Raw genomic sequence first — 27193 nt, 5'->3', positions numbered from 1 at the left:
AGTTACTGGCGCACCGCGCAACAACAGGTGCGTTTACAACCCGCTGCTGTTATCCCGAGGTGTGTGTGTGCGAAAAGATAACAACCCTATGGGGGAGCGAAAGCAACCCCTGCGAGGATAGTGCGCGCTCTTTGAATCAGTGCTTGGTGGCCGCGAAGGACACGCGAGTGACTCCAGCAGTGAGCTTTAAGGATTCGTGATTATCCTTACGCATAAACAATACGCAAGGACGGAAGTGCAATACCAAGGTAGTTATCTTCTAACGTCCAAGGAGAGGATTTATCCCCAAAGGATTTTGACAAATATTAATGTCAGCAGGAATTTTAAAAAATTAATAATAACTCAGAACAAATTATTGGGGATGAAGTTTCGATAGATGTAACAAAAAGTGGTTTGAACAAGTGAAACCAAAAAAGCCAAAACGCCTCAGTCTCTTTGCCCAAGAACTTGGTGTCATTGACATTGAAAAGAATCCATCCACCGATTGTGCTTATCTAGGAGTATTATGCTATTTAAAAATAAATCAATGAATGGTTGCATTATTCTTTAAATATTTAAACAGTTTGCAATTTTTTCCTAGCGATCGGCAAGTCCTAAGTACATTATTTTATTCTTGTGTAACCAGTTAACACAAAATTATTTTGAGCCCCAACAAAAAATTTCATTTGTTTCATACATTTTCCGAAAGAAATTTTATCTCGTTTTAATTGGCACAGTGAGTAGGAAACGCGAAAAATAACAAATTTTGTATCGAACAAAAGAGTTTTTGTCAAAGGCAAAATTGCAACCCCGGCCATTTTCAAACAGATTTGCCGCTGGGAATTTTCACTCCAAGTTTTTAAATTTTGCAAAAATTTAAATAGTTTAAAACCTGTCTAACCTGCTTTGTTTATGCCATAAAAAGATCAATGAAATAGCTATAAAATTCCTGACCACTCTGAAAACGTCTAACTGTTGATAACGGAAACAGTAATAAATCAATGATTGAAAAAATAAATAAAATAAACTGATGAATAAACAGACATGTGGTCATCCTTTTGAGGAAGACGGTTAACTGTTTGTGAAGCTTGTGGGTAAATTATTGGCTAATTTTATAAATTAATTTAAAATCAGTAGCCACTTTATCTCTTCCACAAATATTTTGTGGCTTAACTGTTAATGTCACAATCCGCTTAGTACATTTATCTGATGAAAGAAAGCTCAAAAAAACCGGTAGCTTTAGAGTTCATTGAAAAATGATTAATTTATTTTCAGATTGTTTAATACATTACAAATATTCTAGTATTATAAAAAAAATAAGTGAAGCAAACATTGTTTAAATAAATTAGTCGTTCTTTTATTTTGTTCTCGATCATTTTAGGGTGCGGTAAATGTATGAAATTTTCATACTAAATAGCTCATGAAAAGTGTTCTAAAATCACAAATAACACGCTAGGAAGTAACAAATATTTATGACTCAGCAGCTTACCTTTGTCGGTATATGAGGTATCCGTAGTTAATAGTCGTTTTAAAGAAGCCATCAGGCATTTTTCATTTAAATTCTTACGATCCGTAACGCGTCCATGCATGTATTTATTTGTGAAGCACGTTAAAATTAGTTGTTACGATTCAGACAGACACCTGTGATTTTGATGAAAAAATTAATAATAATAATGTGCTGAGCAAAACGGAGTTTATATTGTGTAAGAAAAACTTTGGATGAACTAGCCTTCAACTCTGCCTCGGGTGATTCGGGGCACTTGGAAATGCCGGAAGCAATTTTTTCTATAAAAAAAATTACCTCACTGCGAGATTAATTAAGCTAAAAGTGCGTAAGCTCCAGTGTTGCCAACCTACACGCAAATGTAAGTTCAATGTCTCCTCCAGTGTACGGCACACCATCAATCGTTATTTAATTCTGTCTTATAAAGCGTGGGATAATTTGTTACACATTAACGAAAAATCGAATACTTGAATTATTTATCCAAAAAAATATTGACTGCGTTTACAAGAGACGAACTGTGATTTTTATTGTATGACTAATTCAATCTGTGCAAATGCAGATGTCATCTATGTAAGAGTCAATGCACTTCGCTTGCAAATAAAATTAATTGTGTGTGTTTTCTTTCGCAGATGGACTCTTCGGAGCTGTTCTGATCGGAGGCATTCACCATGTATTGGGAAATTTTTGGAACGTTCAAGAAAAAAAAATCATTCGAGTGTCGTAGTGGTTAAGTTAGGAAAAATTCTTGGAATTCAAGTACCTGCATCTTTAACCAGTATTCTAGTTTATTAATTTTATTAAATCTCCGTTTCCGTTTTGTGCACTGTAATGATTTACGGTGGATAAATCGTGTAATTTCGTCTCGTTATTGACTTGAAGTGCATTGAGAACAATTTGGTGAAGGATATGCTACGATGCCCAGCACTATCAGAGGTAAGTTCTCACACGATCACGAATCTAAGCTAATCAACGGCGGTACTGTATGGGGAAAGGTAATTTGTCCAAAAATTTAATTTAGCTACGCCTATCTTTGGCATGGCCACAGCAAATAATACTGGGAACCAAAATTAATTCAAATAATTACATAAAAATTAAGCCATAGCGTAACGGTACATAATCACTGGCTGCGTCGTACCAAAACTAAATGAAAACAGAGGTACCGTTTCAGAATTTGGATAGCTGTAACTGGACACACCTTTTTACCGCTTCAAGACTCGTTTTTTCCCTTTTTTGATGATTCGATTGAGAAAAGCGTATTCAGATTGTTATTGTATAAGTTGTAATTGGATCTATCGATTTCCGACGACATTGAGGGGTGCTATGAACTCTCGTGGTATTGACCCCTTATCAGAACTTTTACTTCTTCCGGGTGGCGAAAATGAAACCGCGATTTTATCGCCGAATGTAAATTAGACGTATGTGTATTTTTAAGTGGCATTTAAGGACTGTTTCCTTGCACGAAAATAATAAAAATTGGGAAGCGATCGTGGTTTTGAGGTGGGTTGAAACGTTTGGGAGTGCTTTAATGGGTTTAAGGACCTGAGATTTTTTGCACGAACGACAAATTACGGTTTTATTAATTAAAGTCGCACGAATAATGCGCGTTTCTTCGCGAAACTGGGTCGAATAATTACATCAATAGGGTGTTTGTTGTAGGTAGTTGTTTTGCTAACTGCTTTATTATACAATTTCTATTAATATTTGGACCGAAAATAAACCAACACTTAATATTTAGATTCCCACTAACGTATGTTTTCTCAGATTCACTGATTAAACGTAATGTGAGAGATTCGCCTGTTATATAATTTTCGGTAAGAAAGTTTAACTATGTCGGAACTGTAAATACTTAAATTGCTATTAGAAATATAGTGATGATGTAGTTGAAAAATTCTATTTTTAATTAACAAATTATTTAAATGCTGGGAAGATTTATTGCTTTACAGTTATTCTTTTAACAGTAAAAGTGGTAACTTCACCTTACTTAACAGTTATTTTGGGACTAGGACTATAAAAAGTTCTTGTCTGATCAATGCTTTTCTTTTTCTGTTTGTGGCTAGATAAAATTTGTATTTACAAAACCAATAAAGAACAAGGGAGTGTGTGAAATTGTTTGTTATTGCCGCCGGCAGAAAAATTAAACTTTAATGTACACATGTATGAAATGTCATGTGTGTGACGCGTGAAGAAAAATCTGTAGAGATACTGAAAACTATCAATTTTAAAACTCCGATATAATAATAACTATTATACAAGTGTTACATCATAATAACACTCTGTACACATGCATGCTCTGTTGTGAGCAAATATTGCAATGTAAAAAACTGCTCAATTTTATTTTTAAAGAGAATAATTGAATAACTGTGTGGAAAGTAGCAACAGACGCAAAATTAAAACTTTTGGTAGGTATAATGATCAGTGAAAAAAGCATCACTCAGTTCCCTCTCAAATAGTCAAAATTCAAGGTTTATTGTTTTTTATACAATATAAAATCAAAGACAAAAATAGTTTTATAATAATAAATGGAGAACTAAGGGTTTAATGTTGAAAAAAAAGTGTTTCCTTTTTCTTATCAATCGAAACCCTCTAGTAATTAAAATCAATCCCAGAAATTATTTTTAAAGTTATCCAATGTTAAAAATTTTTTAATTAAAATTGTCTCAGAATCGTATGCACCTATGTTTTAATGATTTGTTGTTACTAACGTAGTAGCAACAATTAATTCGTTTAAACTATAGTTTTTGTTCAGTTATAATTTACAAGAAAACAACTTATATCAAATGACAATACTTCTAATTGAATATGCTTTCAGATAATTTTGAAAAATTTTGTTTACTGTTAACATTATTTGGAGAACATCTCGTCTGATGATTTGCTAACTAACATTCTTATCACTTGGTGATCCTAAAATCACACCTACTTTGAAATAAACGTTTGGATTTGCATTTATATTTTTGGACAGCTTTACCGCTTAATGGCTTTGTACCGTTTACATAAATTGTGATAATTGTTGCTATTTGGTTCTTGTATTCTTGTGTCTAAATAAGTAAACGTAATATTCGGCTCATGCAAGTCTCCACCTCCTACATCAAGAAGGTAATTTAGTTGGGAAAAGTGTAGGTACGTTTAATGCTCTCAGTCGAAAGCAAGTTTTAATATCTACATTTTTTTCGTGAAATCTTTTGGAGTTACATAAAATGTATCAAGCGACAACATCAAATTACACAATATAAATGGTTTTACCTGAAAGCGTTTTAACATTTTTACGATACCCTGGCATTATCCCGAAAGGGTCTGAGTGAATTTTTTTATTAATTAGGATTTATTGGAGCAGGGTTGTGAAAAATGTGGTTTATTTTGAGTGAAAGAAAACGAATGAATTAAACACAGTAAATCCCATTTATGTCTTTATTTTATGAATATTGTCACAAGTGTGCAAATTGCTCAATTAACATTGCATACATTTCTGTTGTTTACTCATCTAGAAATTAGTTAAACATTTAACATTTAGTTGTAGCATTGTGTGTATAGCTGGTTGCCTAACGAAAACCGTATCAGATTTAGCCCGTGGAATTTAGCTTTCGCACGCCGAATTCAAGATCCCAATCAGGATAATCGTACTTATTGCGTGCGAAGTCGTTTTAGACAAATTTATATTTTAAACGCTCGTTAGGTGACTGGAAGTAGCATATAACAGTCCAGTGTCCAGTTCAAAGATAAGGAAAATTTTTTATAAGGTGAAACCCAACAAAGGGTTCGTGATGAAGAACAAACAAAGAAAAAGCAATAAAAGGTGCCGCCCAAAATCTCATTAAAGATGCGCTTGTAAGCGGGAGGTGTAAGTAACCAGTATGCGTGACGAGCTGTTATTTCGGCGGTTTGGTGGCCGGTCGCCGACCTTTCACACTCAAACTTTTTTAATACACCTTTCGAACATTTCCATATCTTTTACCAACCACTTCCGTGGACCGCGAAGCTTTAAAAAACCGAAAAAGCTGATGTTAATGACCTGCGAAATTGTGCCGAATTTATGCACCCCTATTTCGCGTGATGGGTATTTAGCATATGTCTGCACGACAGACAGGAATCGATCGCTGAGTCTGGTCATTTGCCCTGAATTGACCTTTTCATGAAATAGTCATATTTGGGTTAACATCCGAAAGGAAAAGTGAGGTCGAGATTGCAGGAAAGGAGACCGTTCTGAATGAAATCAAGGGCGCGTGATAGTTTTCACTTACCCTGTTTGAACAATAGATTCGGTGATGGAAATTTTTGACGAGGATTCCAAAAGATGCGTTCACACTGGAGCGTGACTTGCAACACGTTACATTCCTGCCTAATGGAATTAGTACTCGGGCACACTCCACCATTCAATGATGTAGTCATCTTGGTGTTATTACATCCGCTGGAAGACGCGACTGATAGTTTATTTTCAAATTAGCTGCAACTTTTTCATTGAGAGAATGAAAAAAAGTCAGTTCACACCAAAGGATCCGCTGGGATTAATATTCAGCAGGTTTACAAAGAAATCTTAATATCGGAATTTTATGCAAGAAGAAATGTGGTGGATTTTTATGTATTGTTGCCTGAATTATTACGGTTTATTCTTTTCTTATTTCTAGCAGGATGTTGTTTTTGTTCCTGACAAAATTTACTACCAGCAAGTTTTTTACAGTTTTGAGAATAAATTTGTGTTGCAATCGGGAGGATTAGAAAGATGGAAATCCACAATAAGATCTGTTGTGTGATTTGCATCATTTTAAAGAGATAACACTATGTACATATTTATTTAAACTTCGATTAAATACGAAATAAAAGAATAAAATAAACACAACAATGGTGAATAGATAAAGCTAAACACACACAGTTAAACAAGTAATGACTAACATTAACGTTTATCTTGCAGCTTCACTTATAAAAGTAAAATAAAGAAACTACAAGTTTACACACTAATTGTTTTTACTACTGTTGTAAGAACAAAAGGTACTAACAATTTCTTTAGCGAGTGGAAATGCAGCGAAAACAAAGGACCTATTCTTACGCGGATGTTACTCCTTTGAGTTTGTTTTTTTTAATATTGCAATTTTGTCGCAGTGGAGCTTTAAGTGGGCTTATAATTATGCAAATTGGAAGAATGTCGCAATTTGCGGTTTTTTGTGTTACTCATCTTTCCTTAACTCCACATCGTTTATGAAATTGGCGAAATTACAGAGCCGAACCGGATCCTTTATCAGGTTTTTGTGGTGATTCTGAGAAGCAGGCTGCCAACATAAAAATTGTTACCGAGAAAGGGGTGTCATTATTTAAAAAAGCAGATGGCCAGACCTGTCAGCTTTTAGGAGCTCGAGTGTATAATTCAAGGTGTCTGACCACCGGTGAATAATTTTCAAGTTTTAAATTCGGATTTGAGGGTTCATTTTCGGTCACTGTGTAAAAGTCGTGACTCTTGCCTTTTAACCTCCATTTACAGTTTTAATTTGCATTTGGCTTTTCTGGTTTGGTATTTAGCATCATCGGAATTAATACGCACGAATTCTTCTTCGATAAATTTCATCTCGGAATACAATGGTTTGGCAAAGTTGGAGCAATAGCCTATATTTTATGCAAAATGGGTGGTTCACCTTTTTTTTTCATGGGAAACGTTGTGTAATACAATGCAACACCAACTGATACTTTTCACGACGTGATTCATCCATGAAAAACTTACTTAACTGTTCATCATTAGTAAGTAAAGTTGAACAACCTTGAAAGAAATTTTTTTGTAATGCAAAGCTTTCTGCTCACTGAAACTTCAAAATGCGTATTCATCGACAAACATATCAAATTGCACAATACATCACTCAAAGATGCTTAAATTAAACAAAACGAGGAGAGGATTCGATCATTCTTCTCCCACGCTGTTTCAGGTAGTTTTATAAGCAGATGCTAAGGATCGTATGTCTATTATACAAATACAGTTAGGTCGCGACCCAGGTGAAGAAGAATTTTTCGTCCAAAATCGGTTTTTTCACTTTTTTGGATCCGTTTTCCAATGAAGGAAGTACTAATTCGTATCATCAACGATCGAGACGATTAGACCAGATAGTTAGCACTGACCTTAAGGTCGCAGTTTGTAACACTAACGGTGTGCGATTTTGTTATTATTTGTAAGTAAACTACGAGCTCAAATTATTGTGAAAAGTCATTAAGAATGCGGTTCAGGTATTGTAGGTCAGATCGAGACTGTTTATTATTGTCGTTATTGTTATGCAGGATGAGTCCATGCCATCAACACACCTATTTGCTATCGTCACGCTTACATCTTACAACCTTATTGATTATCATTGTTATCAGTGGTTCAGGTGCTGAAGCTAATTCTTCAATTCGCTACGGATTCTTGATGAAATACGGATCGTGAATCGTTGGGAATTGTTTCGTTATGCAACTACGCTTTAATCAACTATTAATTGTACTCATCACAATTGAAAAAAAATTACCAAAAGTTATATTTTGTGTCGAAATGAATTAACAGAGTTATTAAACTGATTTAAAGCTTTTAGAACGCATTAAAAATAACTTGATAACATAAAAACATGGAATCAAAACAAACATGTAGGGTTTCTGACGAGGTTTGTGCTAATATCCCATTTTGCTCGAAAAATTTGTTTTTTGGAATGCATGTGTACAATAATAAAAAATACGAGTTTCCTTGAACGCCCACGCAACCACGGAAACGGATGTCCATTTTTCTTTCAGCTTTTCTTTCTTATTTGCTTTCCCACTTCTTGCTGTAAAAATACACATATAAAGATATGGTATTTCTGTCAAGTTTCAACCAAGAGGACGGAAACTTAGGTAGATCCTCGGGTAGATCTCTCTCATGTTGCACATTAGTGCCTTTATTTATGTATACTTAATGCAAAATTTCTAAATATTGCATATTTGTTGTTAAAATAATTATTCAGCATTGTGTGAATAACGACTATACCTAATCAATATCAGTAGTTATGTAATTTTTTTTCTGTGGAAATTTTAGTCATAAAATTTGTCCTTCGAGTATGGTGAAACTACCCTTCGTGTTATAGCTATTGGCTCTGAGAAAACGTAAATGTGTACAACGCGATCGAAATAAGGATTCGCATCGCGTCCTGGATAGCGCAAGCGTGGGAGTGAAGAATACTTCACAATGATCAAAATTGTTCTTGTACTAACCATCGCAATGTCGATATTTTTTTTAAACGGATAAGAATCTCTTCGACCTTTTTCTTTTGAAAAATAGGTCACTCGTGCAAGAGGTTTATATTGGCAAATATCTGCGGAAAGAATCGAATAAAGCTCGAAAGCTGCGCTGTGAAATTCCTTTTCTTGGTTTTTCTATGGTTTAGAAACGAAAGGAATCTTGATTGGTGCAAAAAATGATGAGTGTTTTATATTTGAGAATGTTGAGGTCCTGCAGGACGATAACCGGAATTGAGCTTTGTAAATCAGTCTGCGAGGCGTCCCTCTGGCGGTGTAGTATCGAACTATACTACATCGCTTACAAAATAGACTCTGAACATAAAAAACAATTTAGGCAAGTAAAAACGATAATCAGGTCAATAGTTTAAAAAAACCGATTGTGCATAAAACCCGTAAACCGTCTCGTTAAACAAAAATCGTGAAACGTCAGTTAACATCCGCGTTAATCTAGTAACCCGCATTCGAATCGATTTTAAAAATTATTGATCAACACGAGCCCAAATAATTTCAGTGTTTACAAGTTTCGAATATTTGTAGTCGGACTGGATCTAAAACCCTAATGTGTTCTGAATTTTGTGATGTTAAAAGTCAGTGTTTCGTGTTCAATTTATTTGACGAGAAATAAAACGGAGTACCTTTCACTTGTTACCTTTTTGAATAGTTTATGAACGTTGAGTTGTCTTAAAATTTTAACCACAGTTGTCACTACCGAATTTTAATTGCATCAATCCCAGCAGATCATTGTAAGAGAGGCCTTTACACTGAGAAATCCATTTTCATCGGATGAAATTCAAAACGTAATAATAATTCAGAAGCAATACGCCACAATTTCGTTAAAAGACGTAATAATAACTCATTAAGACTGTCTCAGACTGATTTCGACTGAAAGAAAAATCACCAGATCGACTGATCCAACACCAATTTGTCTAAAACCGTTCGGTTTTTTTGGTGTCCATTGGATTTTGACTGTTCGGTGTTTTTAATCTGTAAATCTCTAATCGATGTTAGGTGTTTTTTATAAATTCACTTTATAATTCGACGTTTTTGTAATAAATTTTTACCAGCTTGCTAATATTATCATTGTTTATTAATTTAACGGAAACGATAACGCAAAAGTGATTTTTCGTACGTTGATATCAATAAATATACACACGGTCGCGCGGTAAATATTTAAACTGGCAGGACAACAGGACATCGTCACCATTGATCTCCAGGAGGTAGAGGATGCGTCTTCTCCTCCTCCACCTCCCGAAACTCGAGGAGAAACCACTCCGACTTCAACAGCACAGCAGCCACCGCCATCGACATCACCTTCGAATACCGTAATGACAGGTACTCGCCCACGATATTTATCTCGTTAGATTTGAATCAACTCGTTGTTACATCATCAATAGAATCATATCCATTTCGAAATTGTGTATACATGCGTACGTTCATTAAGCTCTTTTGCCAATACACCACATAATTGACTGCATGTATTGTAATTTTAACAAAGTGATTAAAAAGGAATGAATGACAGTCGACACGGTTCACCTTTGCTTGCCACGACCATAAATTCTTTACTGTCACGCTTGACTGATTAATCAGACTCATCGTCTCAAACTCTACGTTTGAATTAAAGATTGTTAGCTACTTACCGGGATTGCTTATGCCTGGCTACAGTCGCCACGACCATTACAGACCAGTCAAAATTTCAGTGAAATATCTGAAGAAACGAAAAGTATTTGCCACAGCTTGATAGTGGAAGTTTGAAAAGCTCGTCGAAACTATTGCTAAACCAATCGTTTTCAAAATCATAAAGAAGTTAAATTGCATCTAGTTCTAGAATAGTCGCTGTCTCAGCTTCATGTTTTCCTTTTAAAAACCCTCCTTTAAAATCAATCTTGGATTTTTTTTTCAAACTTGCCAAAACTTTTCTGATGTTTTCGAAAAGTTCAAGACAAAATTTGAATTATTCGAAAAAGTAGTAAATTTTTGATTTTGAACTTTACCAACAAAAATTGTAAAGAAATATGATCTCCGAAGTTAGTTCTTCAAAACCTATTACGTTGCTTTAAAGAAATTGAGTAAAAAATTATCAAATATAGGCACAGAAAAATTCTGAAAAAATTTAGGTGGACAGACAATTAGAGAAGGATTATTTTAATAGTAACTGTCTTTGTGATTTTTATTTTTTTAAGATACAGCAAAATACTTTTAGCAGCCTCACCTCTTTTTTTTTTACTTTTAATGTAGCTTTTTTTTCTTTTTGGTTACTCTTCACAAATAAGTATTCAGTTATTTTATGTTCAGAGTTCGTAATGTTAAGTTTCAGGTTCTCTTTTGTTAACGCTTCTTCTTATTTTTTTTCAAAAATCGGAGTTTGTGCAAATTCGTCTGCAACTAATTAGGCTAGCAGATTATTTAGTTTGAGTATCTGCCATTCATTCAAATGATGCCTGCTTTATTTTAGCGATAAAAGTGCGATAAGAGCACAAAAGATCCTCAAAAGGCTAATGAATAAAAAGGCACAATAAGGTTGAAATAACAGGTCTTTTGGGAACCAGTCGCTGTATCCTGTTCATTGTATCCGTTTCGTATCCGTGTAGAATTTCGCTATTTTTTCCTGATTTTATTGTCCCATACCCGAGTCCGTGTACAGTTATCTCACCTACTCTCCATCAAACAAAATCTACAAACACGAAGTTTACGACGAGCCCACATTCGATTAGTCGAAAGAGTTCAAACAAAACCCATCCGTGATGGGTTCATAGTTCAAGCCATTACCTCTACGTGCAATATTAAAATGAGCACATGAGCTTTTGTAAGGCCGCGTCTGTGTATGTATTATGGCAAGCACGCTATAGATCCGAGTAGCGGTACCATCCAGCACTGGGTTACCAGCGCCATGGTACAGTTATGTGTGTGCTGGGTCCGTTACTTCCATAGCCACGGTGTCTTGCCGCGCCTGATGCCGTGCCTTCTTCTTCATCATCGACATCATGGTAGTGGGTTTCTTCCCCTTCCATCATGGTGTCTTGGTGGTATTACTGGAGGCACACGGTTTGCCTTGCGGTTGTCTGATGGTACCGTTACCTTTACAGCTGTCCATCAAAGCTGTATATGGTGTTGAGTTAAGTACGATTGCATGTTGATATCGGAGATGTAAACTGATAAATTTTACATGGGTTCGTGTGCATTTCGTGCTTTTTCAAGCCTTATTTGCATACATGTACTGCTTCCAGAAGACGCTATCTGCGAGCTTGTTAGCGAAAAATATTTATTTACTCCTCGTAAGCGTAAATTTTATTGTACGGTACCACAACACTAAATTAAGCACACAGAACACGACTTAAATGTTACTTGACGATGAGCATTGTGCTCTTATTGTATTTAAATTTCAACCCAAGTAATTCGATGGAAGTGTTGCGAAAATAATGCTTGCAATTAGCTGTTACACTGATTTGCAGGTGATAACACTAATTGTAAAGGAATATCTTTTTTTGGAAAAGTGAAAGATCAAATGATTATCACATCTGGTATTTTGGTTCCCACGTTAACTAGCTACAAATTGCTGCTGTTAGACATTTCCTTGTATTCTGAGCAAAATTAATGCTTAATTGACAACACACATTAGTAAATGATAGTTGTCAGTGTTAATTTTTGATTCCTGGTATTACATGTTTTTGATAACTACGGATATTAGAATTGGAAATAATTCAGTTAAAATCACTCTTCCCTCCATGTTTGTAATGTTTGTTATATTAGCCAATTACAACTTAAATGCATTACATTACTCTTGGATGTAAGTACTTATTTAACAATCATTAATCTCTTTTGTGCTTATTGCTACTGAAGTTAATTGACCGAAATATTAAGGAAATGTGCTTTGTAACAACACAAATTAAACGAGATCTTTTGATTTTTTATGGATTTAAAGAAATTATTGTCAAGGCAATGGTCGGTATTTGTAGATTAAATTTGTCACAACTAACTATCAACTCAATAGTTAGAAATTAGTTCCACCTAAGTAAATAAGATCATTGGAGACAAAAGAAATAAATTACATACTTTGATCTTTTTGTATTAATTGAACTAGTTTCTATAAGAAGTTACGAGTGGCGTGAATAATATAAAAACAATTGTAACAAAATGTGGAATATAGGTTAAATTTTCGTCAAAAAAACTACTTTTCGTAGTAGTTTGGTTGCACTTGGTATGAGTACCCACTAATAAGTACTTACACACTTTGAAAATTGTTGGACAGTATAATTTTGAGAAATTATCTGCCTGTAGAAATGTAGATCTGAGTAATTTTTATATTTTTCGATTCCTTTTTATAGAGATTTTTCGATTTTTTTTTGAGAGGGTAAAATAAAATAGCTGTGATCTTTAAATACCTACATGTGCAATTTTTGCTGAATGGCAAACTGTTTACAAGGTTTCAAATTATTACCTCGTAATTAATTACAAATTTATGTGATGAATATTGCAAAATGCATTTTAGCTGAGCAAACGTTTTGCGAACACCTGTTTTGAAATACTCATTTCATTTATCATTTCACTTTTATTTTTTATTTATAGATCTAATACTTTCAAATTTCTAAAATTAGATGTCAGAATCGTGGGTTTATGGTAGGAAGAGCAATTAATTAAGAGATTGTTAGACTGTTTTTTCTTACACGATCTCTATTGACTTTTTAATGCTACATTTCGTGTAGAAATATTTCCAGATGACTGTAATTAAGTCCAAACAAGGGTTGCATTGTGTTAAAAACGTCAATCATAATTGACCGAAATTAGTGGTTACAGTAACGATTTTTGAATTACTATTACACCTAGGAAAGGGAATGCATAAATTAATTTCTTCCGTATGCAAGTGCTTTTTCTGGAGTTGTCCTTTGTGAATTTTCTTGGCTTGAAATTATGTTTTGTGCAGGTTATTTGTTTTCAAATTTGTTGAAGTTGTAGCCGCTAATGCTTGCATCATGTTTCTCATTAAATTATGAGTCGTGGAGTTTTTTCACTTTGTTTCTCGTTTACCACGTTTCTGTCAGTACGTTGCTATAATTGAGCCTCTTTATGATTCGCAATTTAGAAAATTATACACTACCACCCGATATTAACTGCATCTTGCTGTACCATATGTTTAAAGTTGATATTTTATTACAGCATTGACGTTTCTGGATTGATTTTAACTATAAATTTTATTTTACATACTAATTAAATAAGAATTAGAAAGACAGAATGCGAAGTGGATAGCAAAATTGTTATTATCGAGAGTTTGTAATTACAATGTAGATGGCTTGATATAGCATTACGTGACTTGGATCATATTTTATATTATTTAGCATACTTGGTGTAATGTTTATACGTATCTCATAAAATAATTAATTGTTGGCTTTGTTCTCATCAAACATAAAACGAAATATTCAAATTAAACTCGAGGAGCGTGTTTTAAATTCAATGATTTTTTCTAGAAAAATGTAATTTGTGATAAACATCACAGACTGCACTTTGCATCTGTTGTTACTTTACTGCGCCAATAAACATTCGGTACTTTCATGTTGCACATACGCTTTATAAAAAGTATGTTTACAAAATTCTCCAAATTTAGTGCCGTATAAAAATTAGTTGACAAGCTAGTCGTTAAAAATTTCTAAAATTAAATTTTATTCGAATTTTTATTGCATATTCCGGGAATATCCGTTAAAAACTCATCTTTGTATTTTTAGAGAACTAGCAAAATTATTTGGATATGGATCACGTGAGTGAAATAAACAATTGTAGGTGTACGTCAAGCTCGGGGTCAATACCCAGAGATGTCGTCTGTCATCGATCACATTACAAACGAGTCTTAATTCTAAATATAATCTTTATTACATTTTTATAATAAGTTCCATGAACTCGGACTCATCCAGTCGTCAATCGATCGCATCACGTGAGCGAAACAATCGAGCATCGTGGCCAAAAATGTCAGAAAGCCCGGCCTTAAATATAGCATACTTTTCGAATTTATTTACATTCTCGGCAAACTATCGCCGTCTCTGTTACACATCTGGCGGCAACTCAAGCGTTGCCAACATCCGCAGTCGATGTGCTTGTCAATGTGACGTCATTACTTCCGCATACGTCACACGGGTCAATAAACTGCCTTGAAAGGTCGCGAGGTTGCCGACGAATTCGTCTACTCAACACGAGGCGGCGCTGTAATCGACCGCGACAGTGTTTTGTCTGCGGCGATAGTGCAGCGGGTCTGCCCCCAGATGGCGCTTTAGCGAAAAAATAAACCGAGTGGGCCGTGGAATTATTTACAGTTAGCCATTGTTTAAATTTTCGGCGGCTAACGGTGGATTTTTCACGTTATTGCGCATTTTAGCCGAAATAAAACAATAGAATTCTTGTTGAGTAAACAGATGAAATGATAAGCCAGCTGATTGACAATATGCGAAAATCTGGTCTTGTTTGCCGATAAAAGTAGGGTAAAGCGGGGGCTTCTCGGAACGGATAAATGAAAGTTATTAATCACCGTATTGATCGAAAATTAACATAAACACTTTCGAAATTTCGTAAGCCCCCGGTGAAAATTAGAATTTTAAACAATTCGAGATAAGATTAATGTGATAATTACGACTCTTCATCAATTGAATGGGACCGAAAAATACCCTGTATACAATAGAACAAGACTCATCCGTTATTAACAATATCTTTTTTTTTGCAGGTAAGAGGCTCACTCTCCATCCGATTTTGGCGTTGCGAAATTACCAATACCATCATTGTAAAGGTAAACACAGCATTACCAAATATGTTGATATCTCATTTAAAAAAGTGATTATAACGGTTCAAACTTATTTTTAAGTTAGCTCCGGCTGGTATTTATCTTGAGTACGAAATGACACATGAGTTAAGTGAATATGACTTTTTTTTCGTAACACCAATCTTTACTTGTCTTCACTAATTACTGGGCTCGAGGCTAAAATGAAAACGAAAATTTTCAACTCCAATTACTGTGACAAGATAAGGACAAGAAATCAAAAGTCATTTTTTTACATGCTCGTGCCTTGCCAGCAAACTTATTTTTTCCGGTCTAGAGCTAAAAAAGGATGTGACTGAAAAGTATGAATAAGTAAATGTATGTCAATAGTATACAGTATTGATTGACTTTAATTTATTAAACAACAAAATTAATAGACAAAGTTAATTATGTATTTTGCTGTAAATCAATGTGACATTTAAATCATTTTTTATTGATACTTTTTCATTTCAAATTAATTTAATTTATGAACAGGTATAGTTGTATTTGTACTTTTCGTGTTATTTATTTAGGTATAAAATATTTTGCCAGTCGAAGTACATTAGTCATCTGGTCTCTGATGGCCTACTGAGATAGAGATGTTTTGATAAGGAAACTAAATAAAAAATAAATTGATTGAAGATCTTTGGTTAAGAAACCTCAGATAAGTTGAACGGGTTTTAGCCGCGCCGTGTCAATAATTATTGCAAAACATTTTTATAGTCTTTTGGAATATTCGTGTCGTAAAATTTAATCTATCCTCCCTTTGTTTAAATAATTCTAGAAATAAAACACGAATTAAGAACGGGTAATCTGTTTTGTATGCCTATAGTTAATGCCAACAAGTTTTGAATGTTGATTCAGTTTCAAACGAGGCCACGGTGCAATAATTGTTGGCCATAAAACTCCGAGTACCTGTCATCTGGTGGCTATGATACCAGTACGATGACCTTAATCATTACAAATATTTAATGTCCATACAATTCAATTACTGTAATTATTGTTAATTTGTCAGAATCCGACGATTGGCATCCGAGCGAGACGCATGTAAGCATTTGACCAAAAAAAGTGACTGCAATTAAAATTTTAACAGCATTTTGTGATGTTTTCATCATGTGCCATGAAAAATCCTGCATCTGTGTATAAAAAATAAAATTGCACGTTGAAGCGTCGACAAAAACCGTGCAATAAATAAATAATGCGTCGTCTTTAGCTCGTCGTCGACTCGTGAAAGTGGAGAGGAAAAACGTATAAAAGTGCGGATTTAATGCAGGGATAAAGTTAAAAATATCTCATATGTCTCTGATGAATTTACAAAAACAACATCAGCGTGCACCCGCTCTTATAAATACAGAGTAATGGATGGCTCCGCTGAAAAATGTGCCAGATTTTACTTTCATTCCATGAAAATTGCACCGGATTTTACACATAATTACGCGTGATTCATCCGATGCATTCTGTATACAGGGGACTTCAAAATTAGTGTACGATGTCTCAATCCAGAGACCGCAAACTACGTGTTTACTTAATTGAATCGAATTTGTTACTGTTATGCTCGAAATGAAGAGCTAAAGCAGATGACTGCTGCCGCAGCTGACTGGACCAGATGCTAAATTATTCATTTGTTAAAACAGAAGGCAAATTTTGTCTTTAAGGGTAATTATATGTAACGACATTCTAAAATTTAAGCGGGTTTCCGTTTCGAGAAAATCGACACAATCTAATTTTCTTTTAATGATTGGATATGCATATTAGGTGCGATTTATGATTATTTTAAACCATTATTTGTACTTTCAAATACCTCAAGGCGGGCGCAATTATTAAATCGGCGTTATCTAAATTTTCTTTAAATCACAAACTTATCTCCACGGACTTTGATATACGAGTTGAACGCAAAATATGGAACCTTTCGTTTTTCCATTAATTTATTTACATTCTAAAAGTTTTGTAGTATTTTTCGGAAAAAAACGCTTACTTTAATACTTTTTCCCCGCTCTTGCGTTTTAATTCCTAATTGTTTTTATTTGTTATTACTATTGTGCTGCGGTTCATTAAATTTTCTAACAGCGTCCAGGAGTGAAAACAAGGTGCTAATACTGTTCATTTACTCACAATTTGTGCACGAAAAGTGTGCACGTGGGGCTTCTATTGCGCAGTTTGTAAACTTAATTTCAAGTAAAATGAAACGAAAGTGGCGAAAAGACAAACAAAATAATGACATAATTTATATTTAAAATTGTTAGAAACCGATCAAAACAAAGGTTGGATTTTCCACACCATAATAAGGCATTGTTAAATTTTTGATTATTTCGCTTATGAATATTGCACGAAAGCTGTTATCCCTGTAGTGTCTCGTCGTAAATAAAAATTCAAGCTCGATGCACCAGCTGTTTTTCTTCAGCGCCCATAAATGCATTATTGGCACATAAATGGGCCACGCTACCAGAATAGAAAAATAATGTAATTTACTATAAGCGAATTACACGTTTGTGTCCTGCGTGTGCGAATACACTCTCGCACTTTATTTATTATCTTGATAGTAAGAGTTTATAGCTGAAACGCTGCATAAATCAAACGGGACTCATAACAAGACGTATAAATAATTAACGCAATTGGTTGCTGCAACGAATGTATCTCGAATTGGATGTGTTGGACAAGACCAGTACCATCGAATTGTGGTTTGTTTACCACTATTGCAGCTTAATTACCATTTAAATGGTCGCCGCACATGAGAACTAATATCAATTTGTTTGGTATTATGTGAATGGATATGTTTTACCGTATTTATGTTGTACTGGATTTGAAATGGCGAAAAAAAGATTAATGTCGTTTATATCGCGGTTGCTTAATTTTATCGCTTTTAATGTTATAGCGATAATTAAAGAAACGTACGGTAAAAGTTTCAGTTTGTGTTTTCTGTGTGCAGTCGTGGATGTGGCAATGGCATATTAACACCTTGGATAAATATTGCACGTGGATCACTACGACAGGAAGAAGTTTCGACAATAACAAACACAAAATGTTATAAATAATACAGTTAGGTCGCTCTCCGAAATCCATTTTTTAGCATCTCACCTTAGGTGTAAAATAAAGTTCCGAAAGTTCAAATAACAAATCAGGATTAATTATTGATGGTTTGATTTATTCAACACTTACATCATTGATTTTATTAATATTATAATTCGAGAGAAAAACAGCAAGTGCTGCATTACTAATATTCCACGTTATTGCACAACGAAGGATGGATATAATTTTTTAAAGGCCGATGGCATTTTTGACCGTTTACTTGAACTATTTATTCGAGTATGTTAGGTTACGTAGTATATTTAAATTTGAGAATTTATTGATCTGATATTTTATCGAGTCGATTACAACATCGATGCAAATTTTAATAGTTAACAATGACAGCAGCGTTGCTCGTAAAATGTGTACAAGTAGACAGAATGTAACACATTATGCGTTTATTAATGTCAAATTATACATTCTCCAGTGTAAACAAAAGTTTTAGGAACGTGGATACGTGTCAATTTGATTCATACATGCGAACAGAGGGAACAAAACTCTTTTTGCCGAGGCACATTATGTTTTATTGATAAAATTAACCTCTGACCTTATTTAATTCGCAAAGATATAATTTTACGTAATAAATCATAAATAATTTTAAATTACATCATTTGGAGTTGTTAATGGCTAGTATTTCATACGCCTTTTCATATTTTTATTTGTTTCGAATTTCCACTGCGAGTTTAATGCAATTTGTTTGTTTGACTCTATTTTCGAGTCAGTGTTGTCATTCTGTTGCATTTTTCTCAAAGTACTACCAAATTAGGTTTACGACATGATTATTTAATTTAGGGTAGATGTTACCAGTGCACACAGCGGAAGTTTGACTAATATTGTTATCTAAACTAAGTTGTGAAATTGACAAATGTGGATTATTCGTAACACAGTGGTGTCTAAAGGGGGAGTGTTTGCATTCGGCGTCCAGATTTTCGGAAATTTATTAACGTGACCCCGATGCTGGAATTATTTATTGCACATTTCGGTATTAAATCAAAATAAGCTACATGTTTTGAGGAAATACCATTTTTTTATTACCTGTAAAAGTGGAAATGTCAGAAGCATGTAAAATTACTCACGGGAAGTGAACGTAAAAATGTGTGGGTAATAAAAATGTCTTTACTTTGAAATGAGCATCCACTAGTTCGCGAATTATATTTTTACGATCGGAGATTTGAAGAAAAAACGTATTAAAATAATAAGGTAAAAGTAGTGGCTGGTTGATTAATAAAATTGCGGCGGTTTTTTTGTTTTTGATTGATTAATGGCACTGCGTTATTTAACTTTCCACTGGAGATATACTTTTCAATACTGCTCCGAGTCGATGTAACATTTTTATTTAATTAGTTCCTACATAATTACGGCCGTAACATTCGAGCAGTTCGATACAAGCAGCTTTTATTTTAATCAATTTCCAATCTAAGGATGGTGTTGCTGTCGGTCGTTTACTCCGTAATTACTTAATAAAGAGCCAACATCCTCATCCGTCTTATCGATGAGCGGTTAATCGATTTCGGTTCCGTTCGCAATGCCGAAAAGCCGCTTGTCACAATGTTTATAATTAGAAGGAGGTAGTTAACCCAGGTAAAAGTGATTTAATTTTAGCACGTGACCTATATTCGAACTTAGACGTCTGCTCGACGCCGGATTGCACCACATGTTTTGGGAATACGTCGACGTCTGCGATTTACAACGAAATTTTTGCAACAAACAGGGCCGAAATCGAAACAGAAGCCGCGCTAATCTAAAATTGAATCTTGATAGAACGCCCTAAGGTGCAATAGCACAAAAGTGAAAAGTTGCACCGTTCTGGGATATGTTCGTTATTTCTTGCATACGGTTACACAACATACGAGATTTTGGCCCGTCATTATCATCTGTTGCGACTTTCACCGGCTTGGCTTCCTTGTGAGGGCCGCTGGATTCGAATTTCCCGGAATTGGCAGGAATTTTGGCACGGGATGCGCGCTTTTAATCGTAACCGGCCGTAAAGCAACGAATTTATGATGTAAGAGTGCAAGACCACCCAAAATCCCACATGTATAATAACTGCTAAAGTAAATTAACTTTCACATTTTTCTCTTTGAAAAAAAATAGTGACTCGTGGAGAAATTACAATTCAACTGATCACTTAGTGGACAAATGTAAACGTATGCCTGTATGATTTGTTACATCTGCGGATTTACGTGACTAAACTACGAATAGATACATGTATGAAAAAATCCGTAAACAATAGCGGCATATTAATTACCAATAAATCCGTAAAAATATTGCTTGGTGCAAACAAAGACACATGTAGTCGTCAATTAACTGGCCGATTTTAGTGCAGTTATAAATACGGACAAGTAATAAAAAATCTAAAAATACAACATTAAAGATTTCTCCGATACGTTATTATGCCCGGTTGGACGGCATCAAGTTGTCTTTTTCGCCAGAAATGCGACTTGCGACCTAATTTTTGAACGTTACAAATGCTTAAATATCCAGACTCGATCCTGTTTAGTCCAGAATCTAGTTGCCAAGCGTCGTAAGTTCTTGTTACAAGATAATGTTGCAAAAATATTTCATAAGCCTCATGAAGCAGCAAAGTTTGGGCGTGTGGGTGGCTGAAAGCTTTCGTGAAAGGAAGCGTTTTCCGACTTACACTTTACAACTTATGCACATTTTTTATTTGCATCGTTAATAAGATGAGATAAAAAGCTGCAATTATTTTAATTGATCAAAAGCTTGTCGGATCATTATCTCGCCCGTTGTAACTTATTCATTTAATCGATTTTTAATAATATAATGACCGTTTTCGTGCCGTGTTAAAATTCTGCACGGTAATTAATTTTATTGAGTCGTGTATGCGAGTTTGGCACAAAGTTCGTTATACTGTGCGAATTTATTGTTACAACCTGAATTTTGATGTTTTCGAATTTATTATAAATAAAATATAATTTAGGTGAGAGCCAAAGAAAAACAAATACAACCAAAGTGAACATGTGTTGGAAATTTTCTCAATCATAAATGCCGACATAAACACGGCTATTTATTATAATTATTACACAAAGTTTCAACCTATTTTCAGCTGGCAGAACTTTGTTGACAATTTTTTCGATTCCGTTTTGTTGTGTTGATTGTTATAAACGACATTGCGAAGGCCATTGGTGTTTTCGCATTGATCGACTCATGAATGGACAAAACGTAGTAAATATGATGCACATGCATAGTAAAACTGACCTTGAAGATCTGTTACATTTCAGTCCCATCAATGTCAAGAACCGTTCTCGACAGTTTGCGCTAAATTAAGTGGTGCTTAATTAGGTTCGTGCGTGAATTTGCATCGTTTCATTTTTTCAAAATTTTTTTTAATAGGATAGTGTAACAATTATTAAATCATGTCTTGGGGGGATATGAATTTTGCGATCCGTGTTACGTAACCGATTAACAGATTAACCACGAAAATTTAACATTCACGACTACTTTCAACTTGTAGAAACAACTTTTCAAAGGTATCGAGCGACGGTTTAAATTAATACCTGCCAACCGTAATGTTAGGTTCCAGTTTTAATATTTGTGAGTCTGAAATGATTTTATTGCGTAAAAAAGCATCTCGCGAAAAATAAAAAACACATTTTATTGCATAATTACTTAGCTATGACTTAAAGTTGCTGTTAATTAACGCAGGATTTTTTTCTGCTAATTATCAACGTGACAGACAGAAGCTAACTGAATTTTACACACTGCTGTACTTTCACATTTCGACAGTGATACACTCTTGTTTTTCGTTGAATGTATGCACCCAAACCATGCTGTGTGGCCTGAGAGAATTTATTGCAGTGACTATTTACGTTAAATTACCATGAATTATTCAGAAAATAAGTCTCACGAGGGATTATAATCAGGATCATGATTCAGGTTCCGCTATCATAAATTTGGACCATCATTAGTGGCTTTCTTTTTTATTTTCACGTACAATAGCCGCGATGTTTTGGCTTTATCCAAAATCATTTTTTATTGTCCGAAAGGATCGAAACTTTGATACACTTCTGTAATAACTAACATAGCACGATCACATCCGTTTAGCAGTTGCTTCCTTTTCAGGTTTCTCATGTGGATATTTTGCAATTTCCATCGGTTCTGCTATGAAATTATTGCCTTGAGAGAACATTACGAGATTAAATAGACAATAAAAATTGCTATTATCTAAGCTATTTATCAATTTGAGGTGAATGATCACAAGTTGTGGATCCGAGAAATGAAGACATAACTGACGCTAAAAAGTGCCTCTACTCATAAATTATTGAAACGGAATTTTAAAAGTGGTCCCATTAGAACCAAAAATTAGACATAATTAGGCAGAGACGGTTTTTTAATTTTGATTTATTTGCTCACCAACTTGTTACCACATAAGTTTTACATATTTAAATGTTTTTTAATTATTCATACAAAAATCAGCAACAATTTGATTAAATACTTGTAGTTATAAATTTTGACAATAAAATAAATTAACTTGCATAATCTCTTTTCCAGTCACACCTAAAGCATAAACAGGTGCCTCGAATATTTCTATAATTAAATGGATACATTTACGTGTGGGTGTCAAATCTCTACGTTGGATTTTTTATTTCTTAATTTTAAAAATAAATTGTACGATTTTTAGAAATCATTTGACTGCAAACTCGTTCGGAAAAAAATAGAGAAACCTCCTGATGCTAAATTTCAATCTGGATTACTCATATGATCTGCTTAGAAGAAAGTTAAATCAATTCTAATTTCACTTCCTTTGTTATCGGAATATTTGCTATAAATTATTAATATCTTTTTTACAAACCGTAGAGACAAAATACTTTCACAAATTATTAATTTGATATTTCATTCATGCAATATCTAGTCGGCGTCATTGTTAAAATAGAGGACTTGAAAAAACATAATTATTGTTATCGGACATTAAACTTATATTCAGCGTTGTATAATGAACAAATGAAAAAATAAATTGTAGCTTCGTAACCAATTAGAAATGACTTAATCAAGCATAGAATTCATGCGTAACATCCTGATTTTGCAGTGGTTTTTCACATTTTTTCAAGTGAAAATTAATTAGAAATTGATTAAATTTAAAAACGACATTCGATTTTTTATTTTGGGTGAATTCTCTTGAAAATCGTTTCGAAAGAAAAACACTAATGTTACAAATTAAAATACCGGATAAATAAGGCAAATTATACATCTATTATCTCCGGTATCTTCATAAAGAAGCCTTGACAATTTTTTCTTGCTTGTCTTGTAACTTTCATATGTGTAATTATCCTGAACTATTGATGATGACAAAATGATGAGTTATAGGTTTGTGTTTTTGTAACAAATCGATGCTGTTGGTAACGTGAAGACCTAGTTAAAACCTATTTTTACATGTGTTTCGTTTATTTGATCAGTACCTGCTTCCTGGATACTCACCTGAAGTGTAAACAAAGTACAAATTTGCTCGTATTCTCTGTAATTTTAGTGGTTTCCAAACTATTTTGTCATTAAATAATTGTCTGAATTGACCCTAATCCAGACGCAAACATCATGTTTATCTCAGCGCGGAAAATGATTTTAAATGGACATAAATCACACGTTTCAAAATTGATAAATCCTTATTAAAGATATTATCAATATCCACATATTACACATACACGTATTCAATCTAAGAGAAGTGATTGTATGTGCGCTTGTAATGGCAAAGCAATGAAATTAAATAACAACTTACATACTAAACATACGCAATACCCACGAGTCTGAATTAATTGCTCCGTTCAACTCAATTTAATTATAAACAAATCGGGGAATTAGAACACACGGTGTAGATTAAAAATTCCTGTCAATCGAATTAAATCCATATATGAAAATGACTGTAGCTCACGAGTGAAACCCACAGCCAAGTATAGCGGTAATAGAGCGATTTTTTGTTTGGTCTAATAGTAAAGGTCACTGGACTGTACATTTAGGGTCCAATGTATTCGTTTTATTTTTTGTTGGCAATCGTTCTAATAATTGGATGCGTAGCTCAAAAATTCGCCAAGTTCACTGACCCACCCGTTCAGATGATTCACATCCCAAAACCAATGAATATCTTTAAATAAATATTGCCTTTATGTCGCAACAGGTACTAAAAAATCCGATTAAGTTTCCCGTTAGCCGGAAGTGGTTCATACACTTATGTATAAACCGGGGGTGTGTTCGTATGTACACCGGACATAAGGCGTTTCCCACGAAACCCTCTCTCGATCTCGGCTGTGTATAATTATCGTGAAGAAATTCTGATGCAGCTGTTGATGCACATGGTCCATCTAACTGTAAATTCTCTTTGTTGCAAAGAGGAAAAAATCACCCGCTACCTGTCGACAGCATCCCTGCTGTTTGCGTTCGCCCTCGGTAGCGGCCCACCACTACAAAGTTATTGTAGCGAGCCGACGAATGCACTTTAGCCAACGGGGGGTTGTAAATATTTACCACTCTATCCCATTATGTAGACAGGACTTTTGACTAGGATTGAATGTTTTCGGGACGTGTTTATTGGCCGGTCTGGGGCGGTGGTCAACACTGCTGCTATTCCAATTTTCCAGAAAATCTAATATTTAAATTGGCACTAATCTGAACAATCTGGCCAAAATTGAGAACAGACCACCAAAGTCAAAATGCCTAATAATAATAAACGTCAAAATCCTCTTTTACTCGTGAGGGATGTACTTTTTACATAAATTGCAATTTAAATCATAGAATTGGATTATCTCAGCAGTTTTTATTGGCGTTCAGACAAAAGGTCAAAAGTTGCGGTAGTCTTGCACACAAATATTTCAATAATAACACTCAATACTTCAAAATCTCAAGCGCGAGTTTTTCAAAATTCCCCAAAATATACGCTGATTGAAATGAACTTCAAATTCGTATTCGACAAAACATAAGTTTTTCCTTTGGTCTTAAAAAACCTTTATTGGTTAGAAAATAATGAAAAATTAATAAACCTCGAAAATGGACAATTTTTATTAACAAAGGGACATCATTTATCGTATTTTGGAAATATCTGAACACCTTTCATAATTTTAAATATTACCACCCCTCTTGGTCTAATTAAACTAACATCAAACATGAAAATGTTCTTTTTACGTAGTCACCAAAGGTGCACTAGATTTTTAAATGTCACCTTTATTTTCTAGGATATTTATTTAAAAAAATGTATTTATTTATAAGAAGTTTTTGTTTTTCAAAAAAACCTAGCAATTTTTACACTTTTTTTCTATAATAGCATTGCGTTGTCGCTGACTTTTTTCAAAGACATTGTGAATTTTCTATAATACATATGAAATGAAACTACTAAAAGCTTCTTGAAACTCATTAACCAAATAATTAAGACATTTTTGCGGCTCTAGGCTATAGCCCATTTAGGACTTGAAATTTAAAAGAAGCTGTATTAAAAATTAACACATTTGGTAAGATAGTAACATTAACCTTTTGATTAAAAAACAAACTATGTGAGAGGCCTTAGTTCCAAAGTTTCCATTTTCAAGAAAGATAAAATCGATTGCGTTTTTGTAAAAAAACACAATTTCTAGTTTATGTTTTATGTGGAACATTACATTTAGTTCCAAACCGTACAAACTCCTAAATTAATAATTAAAACAAAATGTTCAATCTCCAAAGCTTATTAAAAATACAGAGTAAAATTAAATTTGCAAAGTGAAGTTTTTGGCGCATATCCTGAACTAACGTTTTTAAAAACTTTTCTCGTTTTTTTTTCTTTGTTATTCTTTTGGTAAAGCTGTTTTAGAAATCCGTGTTTTAGTTTTTCTTAAATCTTTAACAAACTGTACAATTTCCACAATCTTTACTTTTAAACAAGCAGTGCAGTCAATCTCAAAAACATTTTTGCGAATATTTTTTTCAAAAAACCTTTTTTTATTTTTAAACTTGTCAAACATTTTACCTTAACCACAAAACAAATAATTTTCTAAAAAACGAGAGTTTTTTTCGTTACCTGAAAAGTTAAGGAACCTGGAGATTCCACCCTTTGGAACCATGTCCTTTATGTAATTGGAAACAATGTCCGAATCACACAATAAAGCAAAACTGGGAATTGTTTTTAAAAATCAAAATCAAAATTTTGGCAAAAAGTTTTACCAAAAATTCTAGTTTACTGGTTTACTGGAATTGATATTCAAGTGCGGTAACATTTTTTCAAAAATCGCAATATTTGGTTTAATTTCGTCATCTTGTTAAATGGCTTTTCAAAATACTTTCATACCATTATAAACATATATGCATGTTTATTGATTGAACTTTTACTTAAATTGTGTCCTGAATGCGTACGGCACAGAATTCTGAATTTGTAAAAGTCGTTTTTAAAAATTAGTAAAGTGCATTTGGTAAATAGGGCGACTATAAACTGTACAACCTTAAACAAACTCTTTTTTATTTGCTAATTTGTAAAGAATAAAAAATAGACAAGACACATTCTTTAATCAGATTAATTTGTCTTTTTGTGTTTCGCATTTGTAATTTTTGTTCGATCCCCATGATAATTTTTAATGGTTTCTGGAAAATTCATTTTTTAATGAATTGTGCGGCTGGAAAACGAAAGTGTAGCGAGTAATTATCGTCTAATTATTAAATTTCGAGGAAATTAAACATTCTTGTTATTC

General features: G+C 33.9%; 1 protein-coding gene across 3 annotated transcripts in view; it reads left to right on the top strand.

The window, feature by feature from the left end:
* The window catches only part of Hr3 (Hormone receptor 3), a 73819-nt gene that overhangs the window by 17993 nt on the left and 28633 nt on the right, over positions 1-27193 (top strand). Inside the window, exons 1-2 of one of the 3 annotated variants that reach the window (XM_064355750.1) lie at positions 4-248; positions 2113-2416. The exons of 1 other annotated variant lie outside the window; for it this stretch is intronic. In XM_064355750.1, the coding sequence (XP_064211820.1) occupies positions 2398-2416 (19 nt within the window). In that variant the 5' untranslated portion in view covers positions 4-248; positions 2113-2397. Of the gene's footprint in view, positions 1-3; positions 249-2112; positions 2417-8961; positions 10031-27193 lie in introns of those variants that run through there. One more of the 3 variants, XM_064355751.1, reaches the window with a different exon arrangement.

The sequence above is a fragment of the Tribolium castaneum genome, chromosome 3, assembly GCF_031307605.1.
Source record: "Tribolium castaneum strain GA2 chromosome 3, icTriCast1.1, whole genome shotgun sequence".
NCBI classification, from domain to species: domain Eukaryota; kingdom Metazoa; phylum Arthropoda; class Insecta; order Coleoptera; family Tenebrionidae; genus Tribolium; species Tribolium castaneum.
Note: the sequence above shows the minus strand (reverse complement) of the source record. Positions and strands in the feature narration are given on the sequence as shown.